The 17,669-nt window shown below is 47.9% G+C and overlaps 1 protein-coding gene across 4 annotated transcripts in view; it reads left to right on the top strand.

The window, feature by feature from the left end:
* Deaf1 (DEAF1 transcription factor) overlaps window positions 1–16,824 on the top strand; it is a 32,927-nt gene extending 16,103 nt beyond the window's left edge. For 3 of the 4 annotated variants that reach the window (XM_036199008.1, XM_036199026.1, XM_036199036.1), the window contains 3 exons: window positions 1,788–2,035; window positions 10,439–10,528; window positions 16,383–16,824. In XM_036199008.1, the coding sequence (XP_036054901.1) occupies window positions 1,788–2,035; window positions 10,439–10,528; window positions 16,383–16,487 (443 nt within the window). In that variant the 3' untranslated portion in view covers window positions 16,488–16,824. The remainder of the gene's footprint in view (window positions 1–1,787; window positions 2,036–10,438; window positions 10,529–16,382) is intronic. The other variant, XM_036199018.1, reaches the window with a different exon arrangement.
* The last annotated feature ends 845 nt before the right edge of the window (window positions 16,825–17,669 follow it).

Genomic DNA, 17,669 nt, shown 5'->3' with positions numbered 1-17,669 from the left:
GTTCTTATTTTCTGCCTTAACCAGACAGCTGAGGTTCATCCCAAGTTTCTTCTCATCTCTCTCTTTCATTCTTTTTGTGTGGGGGAGGGTGTGCCTTCTTGTTGTTTTGAAATAGGGTCTGGATAGCTCTGGCTGGCATGATCTGGAACTTGTTGGCTTCGAACTCCCAGAGATCCACCTGCCTCTTCTGAGTGCTGGAGTTAAAGGCGTGTACCACCATATCTATCATGTGTGTTTTTGCACACATTTGTATGTATGTGAGTGTAGACATATGATTCCTTTGGTGCACTAGAACATGTGCACGTGGAGGTCAGAGGCCAACCTTGGGTATGAGTCCTCATCTTCCACCGTATCTGACAGAAGGTCTCTTGTCTTTCCTCTGCCCATGCCAGGCTAACTCACATTCCAGAGTGGAATCTCCTGCTTTTTTTTTTTTTTTTTTTTTTTTTTTTTTTTGGTTTTTCCAGACAGGGTTTCTCTGTGTAGCTTTTTTGTCCTTTTTTTTTTCTTTCAGAGCTGAGGACCGAACCTAGGGCCTTGCAGGTGCTCTACCACTGAGCTAAATCCCCAACCCCTTCTCTGTGTAGCTTTGCGCCTGGAACTCACTCTGTAGTCCAGGAACTCGCTTTGTAGACCAGGCTGGCCTCGAACTCACAGAGATCCTCCTGGCTCTGCCTCCCAAGTGCTGGGATTACAGGCGTGTGCCACCACCGCCCGGCAGAATCTCTTGCTTTACCCTCTCGTTTCACCGTGGCATGCTGGGATTGCAGAGGTGCACTTGTCACATCTAGCTTTTACAGGGTTCCTGGGATCTGAACTCAGGTTTTTGTGCTTGTGCTGCAAGTGCTTTCCTCACTGAGCAGTCCTGCCAGCCTGCATTCCCCTCGCCTTTCAGAAGTCAGTGGCCGTGACCCTGTTGAGTGCTGGCCTTGTGATGACGGTGTGCCTTATCCAGTTCACAGTGGGGACTGGAAAGAGACTTTGTGCAGTAGAAACAGCGTCCTGCAGAAGCCCTGTCATGTTGAGTATTCAAGGCTGTTAGGGTGGGTCTGTTCTCAGTCCACTCAGTAGACTAAGGTAGAAAGGGCTTTGCATCTATACACACGTGTCTACTCTAGACCTACCTGCAGGGCGAGTCCACAGTGTCTAGTGAGTATAAAATCACTCTGGTCCCTTCTGTTTATCTGGGTGGCCTTCTTCTCCAGTCATGACAATCATGACTCCCACTGTCCTTAATAATGCCCATGTTGACTGAAGACCCCAGGGAGACTTTCCAGGTGATCCTTGGTTTTCCTGCGTGTGGGGCTGGTTGAGTCTCCATTCCCTGCCCTTGGTGTGCTTTTCCAGTGGCTGTTTCCTTCCGTGTTTCACGGCTGCCCCTTCTCTGAGTGCCTTGCTTGCCATTTCTCTCATCAGCCCTTGAGGAAGACTTGGCTGACACCATTAGACCTGTGGGGATGTGAACAAGGAGTAGGGGTAGGACCTTTTCACCTCTTTCCTTTCACCTTTTCATTACCAGCCTGTCCCTCGCCACCTGTCTCTCCTCACACCTGAAGCTGTATGAAGCTTGGAAGTCTCTAACTCCCCCCCCCCCCCCGCATCCCCAAGACAGGGTTTCTCTGTAGTTTTGGTGCCTGTCCTGGACCTCACTCTGTAGATTAGGCTGGCCTCGAACTCATAGAGATCCACCTGCCTCTGCCTCCCAAGTGCTGGGATTAAAGGCGTGCATCGCCGTCACCACCGCCCGGCGTCACTAACCTCTTGTTTGTCCCACATTCCTCCTCTAGTCCTGACGTCCCTGCCTGCCTTGGCTGTGCCACCTTCCACCCCCACCAAAGCTGTCTCTCCCACCGTGGTCAGTGGGCTGGAGATGTCAGAACAGCGGAGCTGGCTGTACCTGGAAGAGATGGTCAACTCCTTGCTCAGCACAGCCCAGCAGCTGAAGACGCTGTTTGAACAAGCCAAGCAGGCGAGCTCTTGCAGGGAGGCCGCTGTGACACAGGCGAGGATGCAGGTTGACACCGAGCGGAAAGAGGTAATGTGAGCTTAGACCTGTAGCTGTATCGTTATCCTCCCCTGCCCCTGGGATAGCATGATTCCTGTGCTGGCCCATGAAGCTCACTGCCCCACTGTCCCTGGGAAGGGAGATCTGGAAAATAATAGGTAGCAGACACTGATAGAACATTTGTGTGAGATTGGTGTATTTCAGCAGGGAAGACAGTTTTATATATACCAACTGTTATATTTGAATGCATAGTATTCATAGATGTTTCTACATTCAGGCTATCTTTATGTAGTAAGACATGTCTCATATTTTAACTTTGGAAAAGTGTCATTTGGTGTGGCTCTGATACATAGCAGTTTTCCATCTGCTTTGCAATGACCTGCAATGGAGGGTGGTGTGACCTTGTGACCACCATGTTTTCCTGCAGCTTCCTCTACCACAAATGCCCGGTGCATCCCTAGCATCAGTTTCCCAAAGATAAATGACTATTAACATTTTCTATGCGCTTTGAACTTTTTTCATCAAGGCAAACGTTATCACACTGAGGACGACCTCCCCAATGGCTCCCAGTGTCACCCCCTGGCCTTCCCACCCCTTTCACCATCCCAATTTCTGCTGTCAGAGGTCAGCACCGACCTGTGGTGTGCCACACCAGCGCAGAGGCTGAGCTGGCCCCTTCCTGTCTCATTTCTTTCACTCACCACAACACTTGAGGGTTTCAAGGTTCGTTTTCCTTCCGTTTTTCTAGCAGCAATTATGGGAAAGACTTTCCTTTCCCCATTCAGAGATCTGCTGAAAACTAGTTGATGGCTTGCTGTAGGTCAGCTTTCGCACTTAATCTAGATCACTTAGAAATATGTGTAACTCTGGAATAGCTGAGGGTTTCTGTATTTCTTTTGGCAGTTGGCTTCATTCCAGTGTGGTCTGGAGCATGTTCTCTGTGAGATTTTAGCAATTTTTTTTTAAAATACAGATTTAGTGGTTTTTTTGTTTGTTTGTTTTGTTTTGTTTTTTGAGCTGAGGATCGAACCCAGGGCCTCGTGCTTGCTAGGCAAGTGCTCTACCACTGAGCTAGATCCCCAACCCTTGGTTATGTTTTTAAGACGGAGTCTCTCTGTATAGTCCTGGCTAGCCTGGAACTCACAGAGCTCCACCTCCCTCTGCCTTCCAAGTGCTGAGTGCTGAATACTGGTATTAAAAATTGCACCACCATACCCACCTTGTTGTTTTAAGACAGGGTGTCATGTAGCCCAGGCTAGCCTTGAACTTGTTATGTAAATGAGGTTGGCCTCAAACTTGGGGTCCTTCTCCCTCTAACCCCCAAGTACTAGGATTGTAGGCATAAACCATCATTCCTGATGTGTTTTTTCTTTGTTGGTTTTGGTTTTTCAAGACAGGGTTTCTCTTTGTAGCCCTGGCTGTCCTGGATCTTGCTCTGTAGACCAGGCTGGCCTTGAACTCACTGAGATCTGCCTGCCTCTGCCTCCCGAGTGCTGGGACTAAATGTGTGTGCCACTCCCCCATCCAGGTGTTTGTTTTTTTGAGGCAGGATCTTCCTCTCATGCCCAGACTCACCATCTCATGATCCTCCTCGGTGTTGATTTCAGGACTGTGCTACCTTATCCTCTTAAGAGCTCTAGGATTAATTTTGTGCTGCAGTGTGTACTCTGTTTTGATGAGTGTTGCTATGTAGTTGATAATGGCGTCATTCCATTGGGTTAGTTTCAGTATTCTCTGTAGCATTATTAGGCCATAGTAATTTGGCACTATTTAAATCTTTAGGCTTTCTTTCGGCCTGAAGAGCTCCATGGACACTGCATACATGTGGTGAGCTCATATACATGAAATTAAAACACTCATACACATGGAATTTTAAAAATATATTAAAAAGAACCTATTAGCCATCACTTGGCTAGGGTGGCTGGGCTTGTGTTGAACCTGAGTATGTTAGGAACAGACCTTGACTGCTGGTTCATGGCCAGAGTCGCATGGCTGGCGGGACCAAACCAGAGGGAAGTAAGGAGCACTGTCACCATCTGCTCCTGGGTACAGCCGGCATATATGATGACAGCTTTGATAAATGTGCTGGCCCCGGCAGCTGGTCCCCGAGCTCTTGTGAAATGGTGGATTCTAAACTAAAACTCAAATCCTTTGAGGACCAGCCTTGTTAGCAACTCAGTTGGCATGAACTCAAAATCCTATAAGGAAGGTTCTACACAGGGATCCTTGAATGTACAGAGTGGGAGGGGAGGGACTCGGGTCAACGATTCAGGTAGCTTCCTTTTTAACTGCTGAAAGTGAGAATTTTCTTGAGAGATTGGCTGAAACACTAACATTTAAACACACCAACTGGCATTAAAATGAGTTTGCATTCCCCGGGCCCGTACTGTCTGAAAAAACACTCCCATGCCATCAAAGTTTTATTTGCAAGTAGTCCTGTTGATCACAGGGTAGGAAATGGAGGTTCAGAAGGCAAACAATGCTTGCATTTGGGTGGAAAGACCATGTTGGGACCCTTTGCATTTGGGGTATGTGGACTAGGACAAGCTGAGAAGCCTCACTGAGGGGCTTTCGGGAGAGTGTGGAGCATTAACACAGCTGGAGGGGTCCTAAGCTGCCAGCTTTCACATTTTATTTGGAATTTTAAAAGAAATCAAATTTAGCCTTGCTGAAGCAAGTCATTACAGGATTTTATGTGTATGTGTGCCAGTTTTAACAATGAGAAATTTTCATGTGTGTGTCTGTAATTAGATCTGCAGAGACTAACCAGGGCAGAGAAGAGGATGCCCTTGCCTGTCAAGGGCACTGTGTCCAGCAGAAGCCAAGCTGGCTGAGTAGCCTCGGGGTCTTATATCAACCACTGCATCCAAGAGCCCTTGCTCACTTGCTGAGCAGTTCAAAGGTACAGGTGCAGGAGTGGCCCTGGTGAAGGCCTATCTGCTCAGACTGATGAGGGAGGGCTGTTCTTGCCTTCTCCGGAATGAACTTAACATCCACTTGAGTAAGACAGTCCCAGAGCAGGAGCATGTCCTCCACTCTTGTCTTCCTGGCTGCTGACCAGAGATGCCAGTGCTCATGTCTGAGTCTCCACGAAGCTCCTGTCTATACAACAGTGGGACAACCTGAAAATGTTGGCCTCAGCCTGGGGAAGGAGCTGTCTATAGGGACTGGGTGGTGAGACACATAGTGCTTATACCTGCCCAGGGAATAGAAAGGCACAGACAAAAGGCTAGGTGTGGTGATGGTGCACACCTTTAATCCCAACAGGGAATGAGTTGAAGGCAAGCCTGGGCTACATAGCAAGTTCAGGCTAGACAGGCTACCATAGTTAGAATACTTGGCTTTCTCCCACCCAGCCAGATCAGCCAGCCATGGCCCTTTCCAGGGACTTGCTCCTGCTTCCAATTAGATGCTGTTAATCCAACCCCTTAGCCTGTGTCTGCTGGCAGTCCTGCTTTCTGATGACTCTTGTGCATTTGCGGCTTTCCTCTTATTTCAGTTGCTTTGTCTAGGAAACAACACACCTATTCTGTGCTCACTTGTTGAGCCCCCACTCCTTAGGAGATTCTCTATCAGTGGTGCCAAGGGATGATGCTCAAGACTCCTTTTTCATGGCCAGCACCTGCAGTGACCAACCATTGTAGGAACAACCTGTAGGCTTCTATCCATTCAGGCTGAATGTCCACCTGGCCATTCATCCATCCGTCTGGGAGAGCCTCTAGCCTGGCCCGCATGGTGTAAGTTGGGTGGTTCCCTGTTTCATCCAGCACACACACAATTTGCAGGCTTCAGGCATGTGTGTAGACCAGGCTCTGGCAGGTTCTTCAGGCATGTGTGTAGACCAGGCTCTGGCAGGTTCTTCCAGTTCCCAAGTGCCAGCCACTGCTTCCTGTCATCCTCTGTGTAACTTCCAGAAGCCAAGCCTGCAGAAGTAGAGCTGCTCCCTTAAAGGGACAGGCCACGGTGCTGGAAAAGGAGCCTTTGGAATTCTGCCTGCATGTGTCTGAAAGGAAGACTGTCCTCTACCCAAGTCTGACCCCATACTACACTTCATACATACTGCAGTTGCTCAGAGAGGGGTGTGGGGTCCCTTTTGTGTTCTCTGAGGACAATTGGAAGTGTTCCTCCTGAGATTCATCATGCTACCTGCAGCTTGAGAGGTGTCCCTGCAGGCATGTTTCTGACAAATAGACAAGTGGAAATCACCCTGAGAATCAATGCACAGGCCCAAGGTTCCAGATATTGAACACTCATCTTTGCCTTATCCTCACTGCCTAGCTCATGTGTACCCAGCACTGAAGAGGTATCCATCAAACAGACAATCACCCTAGTACTGCTGCTTCCTGACCCAGGGCTATGGACAGTCCGAGAAACCATCGTGCACAGCTGTGCTGTTGGCTGTAATCCATCTTTTTTTTTTTTTTTAAAGATTTGTTTATTTACTATGCATACAGTGTTCTGCCTTCATGTCAGAAGAGGGCACCAGATCTCATTATAGATGTTGTGAGCCATCCTTTGGTTGCTAGGAATTGAACTCAGGACCTTTGGAAGAGCTGCCAGTGCTCCTAACCTCTGAGCTGTCTCTCCAGCTCGGCTATTGTCTGTCTCGACCGACACTCTCTACACACTCCTTTCTGGGCCTAGGGGCCAAGCACCATGAAGACTAGTCCTCAGTGTCTCACTCCCACTTGGTGACATGGGGGCTCTTACATAAGTCACACACACCTTTCTCTCTTGATTGCTACCTAGGCTGGTCGGGAACTCGCAGTCCCCCAGCATCTACCTCCCCAGGGCTGGGACTGTCTGTCTGTATCTTCTATGCTTTTAATAGACTAGAAAAAGGAGACTGGGAGCAGCTACATGTCTGTCTTCTACATGTTTCTCTTGCAACTTTGCCAGCAAGAAGAAACACAAGCGCTTGACTGCTGAAGATGGATCGTATTTAACCGATGGTCTATAAACACTAGTGAAGGAGGCAGAATTAGGGTAGAGGAGAGGTGGTTGTACTTCACTGGATCTTTGCTTCCCTTGTCCCACCGAGAGGGGTCGTTCAGAATCAAGAGAGGCCAGATGGACCTGCTCTGGGTGCTGTGAACTGATGTATCAGGTGGATCTCTGTGAGTTCGAGGCCAGCCTGGTCTGCAAAGCGAGATCCAGGACAGGCTCCAAAGCTACACAGAGAAACCCGGTGTGGGGCGGGAGGAAGAGTACAGGAGACTCAGAGAAGCAAGAGTGAAATGTTCTGTTGTTGGTGTTTTGGTCTTGTAAAGTCAGGCCTCAGCCTGGACAAAAGGCAGATATACTCTTTCTAGTGTCTAGTGTTTCCCCTCCCCAGATCCTCACCCTGTTGGTTCAGGATACAAAGCCTTATCTAATGTAAGTCCTGGGGCTCAAGATTCCCCCCTTTTTAATCCATGGACTCAGTCACATAGCAGACAACCTGTGACTTTTCAACCCTAGGATGAGCTGAGAGGCCAGACATGCGGGCGACAGCTGCCAGCTAGGGAGGACGGGGCCTGGTGTCCCTGCTTATCTGTGGGGCTGCTGAGCTCAGGGCATCTCACACTGGAAATGGACTATAATGACTTATTTCTTAAAAGAGGTGAAATTATATAAAGACACTTGCTGGGGTTGGGGATTTAGCTCAGTGGTAGAGTGCTTGCCTAGCAAACGCAAGGCCCTGGGTTCGATCCTCAGCTCTGGGGGGAAAAAGGCGCTTGCTGCCAAATCTGATGACCTGGGTTTGATCCCTAGAACCCACATGGTGGAAGGAGAGAACCAACTCCTACAAGTTGTTCTCTGACCTCCACATGTGTACCATGTCATATATGCTCAAACACACACATAAAATACATGTAATAAAGAACTGAACGCCTTCAAAGAAGAAGTCGAGAACAGACAGGTGGATTTCTGAGTTTGAGGCAAGCCTGGTCTTTAAAATGAGTTCCAGGCTAGCTACACCTAATTGTTTAGGGACAAGGCATTGAACCACCCCAAACATGTGCAGTTCCCAAGTTCAAGTTAGACTTAAAGGTCATTGGCAGAACCAATGGCAAGTACATTATTGAGATTATTTCTTGAGTGATTCAGGATTATTGAGCATTTTATAGGTAATTTTTTCATCTTATTGCTTGGATCTTTTGTGAGAAATTGCTCAGTTACCTGTGATACGTACTTTGTATAATTTAGAAATGAGTGACTCCTAGAGTAGTGGGTGGCATAGCTGCTTGTTGTACATATTCCTGCCACATTGTAAGTTGACACTGAACCTGGCCTGGGTGCCGTGCCAATGGACAGTTCACTGGCCCTTCTGAAACACAGGGCCTAGGTACCCATTCTTTCTGAGGCAGAGGCCAAGCACTCTCTGCCTGTGAGCAGTTGTTACCCATGCTGTTGGGGCCACAATGCCCTCGAGATTACAGCCTCATATCTGGGCCTGCTCTTTGAACCACATGTCCCACAGTGAGTCCTGTGGCCTCTACACTGAAGATCACTGTGGTGACCTTCTGCTGAGGCCCATTCATGGAAAGCCACTCCCTGGTTCGGAGGCTTTCCATAGCCTTCTGGAAGCTCAGAAAGGGTTTTTCAGGTCACTCTGGCAGCAGAGATGGGTGTCCCTGGAGTGTATGTGCACCTCTGCTGGCATGGAGAAAGGTTGTTTCTGATTTAAAAAGAAAAAAGAAGAAAAAAATCCTGATGAAAAAAAAAAGATGATCTTGCATATTTTCAGAAAAGCTGCAGAATTAGTACAGAGGGTCCTGTGACCATTACAGGCTGACAGCATGAGCGTGTCAGTCATAGCCCCCTTGTCCTGAATACAGGGATGTGGTCAGATAGGTCACAATGCCAGCTCCACAGTGAGTTTCATTGTCACTTCCTTTTTTGTTTTTGTGCTCAGGGCTGTCTGGGGCACACAAGCTACCCCAGCACAAGGAGGGGAGGGGTATCTTCCCCAGCTGTGTAGGCCTGGCTGCTCTCCTGTTCTCTGAAGAGTCTGCCAGGTCATCTGGATTGTTCAGGCGGGCTCTTCTCACAGTGGAACTGACAGGTGGCATCCGTGAGAGGAGCGTGTTCTATCAGACCACAGCCCTGTATTCAGTGCCGTCCTTGCAGCCTGGACTGGGGTGTCTGCCATAGTCTGCTCTTCTCTCTCTGCAGACCTGGTCAGTGAGCAAGTTCACTGGGGCTCTCCCGAACAGAGTACCCATGGACTCTTCAGACCCACTTATCTCCCGCACTGCTGATCTGTCTGGTCATGTATTTCCAGCAGGGTGAATGCACTGAAGTTTTGAGATCTCTGGCTGTGGCCTGTGCTGTCTTCTTAGCTTCCATGTGTCTGGCTCCTTACCCCTCCCTGCTGGTGCCTTCCTAGACTCTGACCTACCAGCTCTGTCTACATGGCTAGGGACTTTTTTTTTTTTTTTCAGTATTTAGTCATTCAAGGTGGAGGCAGGGTTTGGAAGCTTGGCTCAGTGCTAGTCAGTTCAGCTGAGTGACCCAGGATCTGCAGTTCCTACTTTCTAAAGGGAATGAGGTAGCTGATGTTTCACAAGTGGGAACAAGGTCACAGTGAAGATCACAGAAGAAAGCTGAAATTCAGAACAAGGTTCTACAAGTAACTGTTGTGTTTCCAGCATATCCACAAAAACTGTCGTCAAGCTGGCCTGGGGAGCATGGTGAGCACAGCAGTCACATCTGTACATTGTGTATGTTGGTCACAGCAGGCTGCTGCCCATTGTCCTACCAGCATAGGTCCCTTCATCCTGTGTGACCCAGCAGCATGCACGGACACCCTTCCCAACCCTGTAGCCCAGTCTGAGGTTTTTTGGTTCCTTCCATCCTGGAAAGTGTTTGTTGATAGCAATATTGCAGTTGCCAAATGCCATACATAATCACTTATTCCACAAAAATCAGTCAGTGAGAGGTTGTGTTCAGCACCTCAGTTTATTAATTGTCATTCCCTAATGTAGCTTTAAAAAATACACCAAACATCAGGCGATTAGTGCTGTTTCAGAGAAATGACTCTGAACAGCAGTATGGGGGAAGCCTTGGCCACCACTGGGGATACTCCACAGCTGATACACTCAAGGCCACTCAGAGAGCCCTGGTGTGCCCAGTGCTGGCTCGGCTGCATGTTTGCGGGCTGGGCCCTCAAGCACTCAGGAAGTGTGCCTAAGGGTTGAGAACTTCCCCAACCAGACTTTCTATACCCACATGGCTGAAAGGGAGTCGCCTTGGAGTTCAGACACTGATGTTCTGGTTCATGGTACAGGGCAAACTCAGATAAAGGGGAGAGGCCATTTCTGGACAGCTGAACAGCACTGGGATGGACACATTCCATAAGGCTGTGCCCAGTGTTCCTTTTAGTCTCGGGTGCCTGCCACAGAGCCTAGCACCTGCTGTGACACTGACATTTGTTTGTCCTTCTTGCAGCAGTCATGTGTCAACTGCGGCCGGGAGGCCATGAGTGAGTGTACCGGATGCCACAAGGTTAACTACTGCTCCACATTCTGCCAGCGCAAGGTAGTGTGCCTGCTTACATGCCTGCGTTCCCTAGCCTTTTCTTCCCGTCCAGTGTCCTGTACAGCGGCCTAGACAGGTGGCCTCCCTCCAAGTCCCTGTGGGCCAGAATGCTGGCTTCAGGCTTGTGGTCTGTCTAGAATGTCTAGGGCAGTGGCTGCCTGGAGCTGCCAGCTGGATGCTCTGCAGAAGGCCAGAGTCTCCTATAATCCCCAACACCCTCCCTCACCCACCCATGCACCCTGTTGGGTCTGGGACCATACCATCCCCTTCCTGCAGGCCTTCAGCTGGATCTGTGGGATGAGAAGGCACGTGTGTATCTGTGTGCCCATGGTGAGCCCTGCTACACTGGTAGGAAGTCAGTGTTCTGAGGGCCTCTCATCATGTTCTATCCCAGCAGGCCTCACAGAGCACTGTAAGAATCGCGGTCCACGGTGGCTTTGTTTATATTATTTAACCACTGGCTCTGAGAACATTAAAGAGAGTTTTTCCTTTTTTTCTTTGAGACGGGCTTTCATGTATTTCAGGCAGGCCTATGTAGTCAAGAATGACCTTAAATTAGGCAGGCATTCTACCCCCTGAGACATCTCCAGCCTCAGCCCTCTATTTTTTTTTTTCAGACAGGGTTTTGTGTAGCCCAGGATGCCCTTGAACTCCTGATCCTGTTGCCTCCTTTTCTCTAGTGCTTAGATTTCAGGCATGCTACCACTCCAGCATTAAAGAGGGTTTTTTGGATATCTATAGCCTTTTGATATTGTGACATGACATTGTCAGCTGCAAAGTGCATATTCAAGAACTATGTAATCAAGTTACCAAAGGGGGATGGTGCAAAACAGTTTTCATGCTGTGTTAAATAAGTTTTGGTTTGTGTTGGGCCGCATTCTTAGTTACCATAGGGCACCAGCAGCCTGTGGACTGTCAGCTGAACTCCTAGAACATCATATGCCTAACACTTCTTTTTTTTTTTTTTTTTTTTTAAGCTGAGGATTGAACCCAGGGCCTTGCACTTGCTAAGCAAGCGCTCTACCACTGAGCTAAATCCCCAACCCCCGCCTAACACTTCTTACAAAGAGCACTTTGGAACAGTTAGTAACCTCATTATTTTTCCAGTCTTCAGCCTATGGTTATCCTAGGAAGTGCCAGGGGCATGTGGCACCCTGGTCTGTTGTGACCACTATTCTGACCTCTCCACTGTCCATGTGGTGATTTCTGTTCTCTGCGCCCTACTTACTGGGGGGCTTTCTTTGTTCTTAGTGTACTTTTTGAAGACGTAGGAACCTTAAGTTCCGCTGTGGAGCGGGTCTTGTCCGTGATACTCAGCAGTGCCAGCCAAGTTGAAGCTGGGCTGTTGGAGTGGACCTGGACCTCCTGGAGGACTTGAGCTTGCACTGGCCATTCTACACAGCCACAGCAGTGTTCTTGTTCCTTCCAGACTTTTCTAAAGAATGCCCATGCTTCGATAGACAGTGTATGTTCTTTGACCCAGTTTCATTTTTACCCTCTGGGGCTGCTGAGAGAAGGATGAGATTCTGGCATCCAGACTGGGCAGGGACTCCTGTAATGTGAACCTGGGGCTCAGAATGGTAAGAAGCTGGGGCCCTCAGTTTGTCAGCCTGGAACATAAACAGAAGGAGCCAACTTGTTCTCCGGATGAGAAGGGTGTTCTCAGTCACCTGGAGTCTGTGGCACTGGTTCTGGGGATGCCGAGTAGTAGCCTTAGGCCCTTGGGTGGGTCTAGGTGTGTGAATAGGGAAAGAGACCTGTCTCAGACACGCTCAGTAGCCACTGCAGGTTCAAGCTATGTCAGCAGACAGAACCTTCCATAAGAACCCATGGCCTGGTGCCTTGCCGAAACTTGGCAGGCTAACAAAATGTGGATATGGGAAGATAGTCATGAAGGGCAGCTTATGAAGTGGACATGTATCCCCCACCTCGACGTCCATAGGTGTCTCAGAGCTTCACATGGCACAAGGAAAGTGTGATGTTCTCACCCTGGTGGACTCCTGGCAGTCCTGGTGGCCCTGGTGCATACACAGGAGCCATTGCCTCTAGGGTTCAAAGGGAAGCTATGGCCTGTGTTCTCTGGTCATCTCTGTAGCTGCACTTGTCTCCAGGATGCCAGAGATTTGGGGAGCAAAATTGGAAGTTCATCTTCTGAATTCTACTAACAAGTGGCCTTTTTGTTTGTTTGTTTTTTGTTTTGTTTTTTAGTTTTTTGTTTTGTTTTGTTTTGTTTTGAGCTGAGGATCGAACCCAGGGCCTTGCGCTTGCTAGGCAAGCACTCTACCACTGAGCTAAATCCCCAACCCTTGTTTTTTTTTTTTCTCGAGACAGGGTTTCTCTGTGTAGTTTTGGTGCCTGTCCTAGATCTCACTCTGTAGACCATGCTGGCCTCAAACTCACAGAGATCTGCCTGCCTCTGCCTCCCAAGCGCTGGGATTAAAGGCATGCGCCACCACCTCCTGGCAATAAATCTTCTTTAAAAAGTGAGTGTCCCTATCCATAATTCTCATATTGTCTTCAAAGGGAACACTAGCTAGTATCTGAAGAAACAGAAGCCAGAGGCCACTTTGAACAAGTGATAACTTGGGAAGAAAGTAACTTCCTCACCTATTTCAACTAGGCACCTGAAAAGTTGGCTATTTTTGGCTTTCTTGTGTGCTAGATAACAGTCGTAGCCTGCTTTGCTTTTTTTTTTTTTTTAACGTAGATGGTTCCATTCATTTGAATCTTTTTTTTAAACATTTTATTTATTTATTTATTTATTTATTTATTTATTATGTTCACAGAAGAGGGTGCCAGATCTCATTACAGATGGTTGTGAGCCACCATGTGGTTGCTGGGAATTGAACTCAGGACCTCTGGAAGAGCAGTCAGTGCTCTTAACCTCTGAGCCATCTCTCCAACCCCCGCCTGTTTTGCTTTTAACTTACACAGTGTTTATTTTTTTTTCAAACCCCATGTGAACTGTGTGTCAGGACATCTTTAATTGGTCCTGATTTACATGCCATAAAATCCCCCTGGTTTATATTCATACAGTCAGTGAGTTTTAGAGAGTTACAATAACCCAGTGCATTTTCAAGCATGCCTTGAAAGACCCCCTGGCGCTCCCCCACCCAGCTGCTTCACTTGCCCCAGGCCCTGCTGGGGGTAATCAGCTTTACATGTGTGCATTTGCTTGTTCTAGACATTTCGTAGTGAAAGGGGCACAATTGGTGTACCTGGCCCAATGCAGCCAGCTCCTTGGCTCACTGGCTGTTGTTCTGTGGTACTGGGGGTTGAAGGCAGCCCTTGTGTGTGCCAAGTGTTCTACCAGTGAGCTATACTCGTCTTTTTTGTCATTTTGTTTGTTTTTAATTACATTTCTTTATTTAGTATCCCTGTGGGGACACATGCCATGGCACACCCATGGATAGCAGGACAACCTGAGGGAGTTGGTTCTCCTCTTCCATATGTAGATCCTGGAGACTGAATTCTGATCATCAGGCTGGACAGCAAATGACCTTTTCTACTAAGTCATCTCAAAGCGCCCCCTCCAGTTTCTGTTTTGTTTTTGTTTTGGGGTTTTTTGTTTGTTCTTTTGTTTTTGTTTTTGAGACAGGGTTTCTCTGTGTAGTTTTGGTGTCTGTCCTGGATCTCACTCTGTAGACCAGGCTGGCCTCGAACTCACAGAGATCCACCTGCCTCTGCCTCCTGAGTGCTGGGATTAAAGGCGTGCATCTCACACCTGGCTTGTTTTTTCTTTTTTGCTTATCTTTTTTTTTTTTTTTTTTTTTGTGGAGCTGAGGATCGAACCCAAGGCCTTTCACTTGCTAGGCAAGCACTCTTACCACTGAGCTAAATCCCCAACCCCTTGTTTTTTCTTTTTTGATACAAGGTTTCCTATGTTTCCCAGGCTGGCCTCTAACTCGTGACCCTTCTTGTCATAGCATCCCAGTGCTGAGGGATTCCATTCCTAGACTGACATCTTAACTTTTGAAAAGCAGTGTTAATTTTAAAGTTTTAGTTATGCTGGGCTGGGCACACACAGGAGAGAATGTGTGTAAACCTGCAGACTGTGCAGAAGAGTATGCAGGAAACTGCAGGAGCCACAGGTATACCTGATGTATCAGCTGAGGGTTAGGGACAGCTTGTGCCCTCAGCATGCACATGCTACACGTTGCCACATAACATGACCTGTCTCCAGGGACTCTAGAATGAAGGTGTGTCTGTTTCCCACCATAGTGCCAGGCTTTTTTGCTTCAATGCTGTGGAGAATCTCAAATGTCCATACAGGAAGGCTTCTCTGAGAAAGTTCTGTCAAGCTTTAGCACCTGCCTTCTTAGTCAGAGCTGAGCATTTTCAAACAATGAAGTAGTTTTTGTTGTTGTTGGGATTTTGGGTTTTTTTTTTTTTTTTTTTTTTTTTTTTTTGTTGTTGTTTTTGTTTTGTTTTTAGTTTTCTAGAGAGAATTTCTCTGTGTGAAAGTCCTGGCTGTCCTGGACCAGGCTGGCCTCGAACTCACTGAGATCTGCCTGCCTCTGCCTCCCAAGTGCTAGGTTTAAAGTTGTATACCACAACCACCTGGCCTCAAAGAATAGTTTATATTTGTTTTTTTGTTTGTTTTTTTGGTTTTGCTTTGTTTTTTAATTCAGAATTTGAGGTTTCAGGAATCAGTCTTTCTGGGTGGTGGTGGCATATGCCTTTATTCCTTCCCAACAATCGGGAGGCAGAGGCAGATAGATATCTGTGAGTTCAAGGCCAGTCTGGTCTACAAAGTGAATTCCAGGACATCCAGGGCTGTCACATAGAGAAAAGAAACCCTGCCTTGATAAACCAAAAGAAAAAAAGAAGGAGGAGGAGGAGGAGGAGGAAGAGGAAGGAGAAGGAGGAGGAGGAGGAGTAGGAGAATCAGTCTTGGATATTTGCCCCAAGACCTGGATGGAGGCCTGCTTGTTGCCTCAGGTGGACACTGGCTTGTGCCTTGGGTTTCCTCATCCATGAATGACCCATTCGTTCACCTCACATAAGAAAGCATCTAGAATTCCCTGTGGCCAGGGTCCACAGCTCCAAGGCCCCATGCCAGTTCACATCAGTTATGGCGAACAGTGTCTAGTTGTGTAGGTGGCCGCCAGGGTCTGGTGGTTGTCTTGGCCTTATGCATAGTTTGCTCACCCACACTGCTACAGCTATGTGGATTTTATTACTCGGGACAATTTTTATTGTTGTGAATGTAAGGCAGGCCTTTCCTGAGATGACTCCTCACCTTCAGGATGTGCTTGTTTCTGCTCTCCTGGGTGTGTGTGTGTGTGTGTGAGTGTGTGTGTGTGTGTACAGATAGTATCATCTTCACAGTTACGAATACCATGGTGGGTAGCAAAATCACTTATAAATTTATTTATTTGTTTGTTTATACTGTTAGCCTAGGCTGGTCTAGAACTTGTGGCTGTTCTCATGTTTCAGCCTCCCATGTGCTGAGATTACAGGCATGAACCACTGTGTCCAACTTTTCATTTAAATTCCAACAGCAGCAGGATATTGTGGCCCACACCTTTAATCCTAGCACTGGGGAGACAGAGGCAGGAGGATCTCTATGAGTTTGAGGCTAGCCTGCTCTACATGATGAGTTCCAGGATAGCCAGAGCCTAATAATAGAGAGATCCTGTCTCGACAAAACAATTCTAACAACAACAAATACATGAATGCGTGGACATATTGTCTTGTTATCCTGATGCCTTTTGTTATCTGAACGTTCCCTCACTCTGACAGCTCACAGCTACCTCATGAAGTCCAGGGCCCATCCACAGGTGATACGTTGCTCTGTACCACAGTGGGTCCCTATGGTCCTTCCTGCTAACGTGAGTGTCCTACCTTCCAGGACTGGAAAGACCATCAGCACGTCTGTGGCCAGTCAACATCTGTCACTGTCCAGGCTGATGAAGTCCATGTTGAAGAAAGTGTAATAGAAAAAGTTGCTGTTTGAGCCCAGCCTATCCCTGCTCTACTGCGAGGCCAGCACAGGCTTAGGCCCTCTGATGACTGTGGGGGCTGCTGAGAAGTGAGGCCATGGGAAACTTGCCAGACGAGTTACTAACAAACAGACTATGCCCTTTGAAAGGAGCTCCTGCCAGAGACCAAGGAATGCTGGTGGGTTTCAGACCTGGGCCCTCTGCCGCAGCCCAGGGCCTGACCTATCGCGGTGCTCTTTTATCCCTGGATCACGAGTGTCCCATTACCTGTGGGGGTGCCCTATGCCACGTGTACATATCTGTTTTATCTGTTAATAAAGTTGTAAATAAAGCCCCCATCCCCCACCTGGAGAGTGCCATTACAAAGCCCACTTTATATTCCAATGGCCAGAGGGTTTCTGCCATGTTCTGATTGTGCTGCTGTGTGTGTCCTGCTGTGGTGATACAGGCCTGCAGCAATCCTCTTCTTGATCTACCTTTATGGCCTTCACAGCCAAGGAAGTCTCAACCTATCTTTCTCTAGCGGAAGTGGTTTCAGAAGAACCTGAGGCTACTTAGCAAGGTTGGCCTCCATATCCTCTCAGCTCTGCTTGTGTCCAGGCAGTGCCATGAGCCACTACAGGACTCCCATGAATCTCCAGGGCATGATGCACATTGAAATGTCTGTTTGGCTGTGACCAGGGCTTCTGCATGCAAAGGCCTGGTTGTCTTGTTTTTCTCACTCTGTCTTCTCATCACCCAGGACCATCCTAGACACTGTCCCTGGGAACAGGTAAGGGAGTGGAGACCTTTGGGGGAGACTCATACTTAGGTACTGGACTTGGCTGATTTGGGAATGAGACCTGGTGTTCCTACTGACAAAGAACACTGTTAGAGAAGCATATTTTCTGGAAGCTTGTAAATTTTCAGAAATGCCCTGAAAGGCCCCCCTGCACCATGTAGGGGATATGCAGACTTAGCTAGGATCTAGAGGAGTACCTTTAAGTTTAGGATGAACTTATAGACTTACCAATTCTTTTTTGTCTTGTTTTTTTTTGTTTTGTTTTGTTTTGTTTTTTTGAGACAGGGTTTCTCTGTGTAGCTTTGGAGCCTGTCCTGGAACTCGCTCTGTAGCCCAGGCTGGCCTCAAACTCACAGAGATCCACCTGGTTCTGCCTCCCAAGTGCTAGGATTATAGGTGTGCACCACCACCGTCC

Source organism: Onychomys torridus, chromosome 1 (genome assembly GCF_903995425.1).
Source record: "Onychomys torridus chromosome 1, mOncTor1.1, whole genome shotgun sequence".
Classification (NCBI taxonomy): domain Eukaryota; kingdom Metazoa; phylum Chordata; class Mammalia; order Rodentia; family Cricetidae; genus Onychomys; species Onychomys torridus.
Note: the sequence above shows the minus strand (reverse complement) of the source record. Positions and strands in the feature narration are given on the sequence as shown.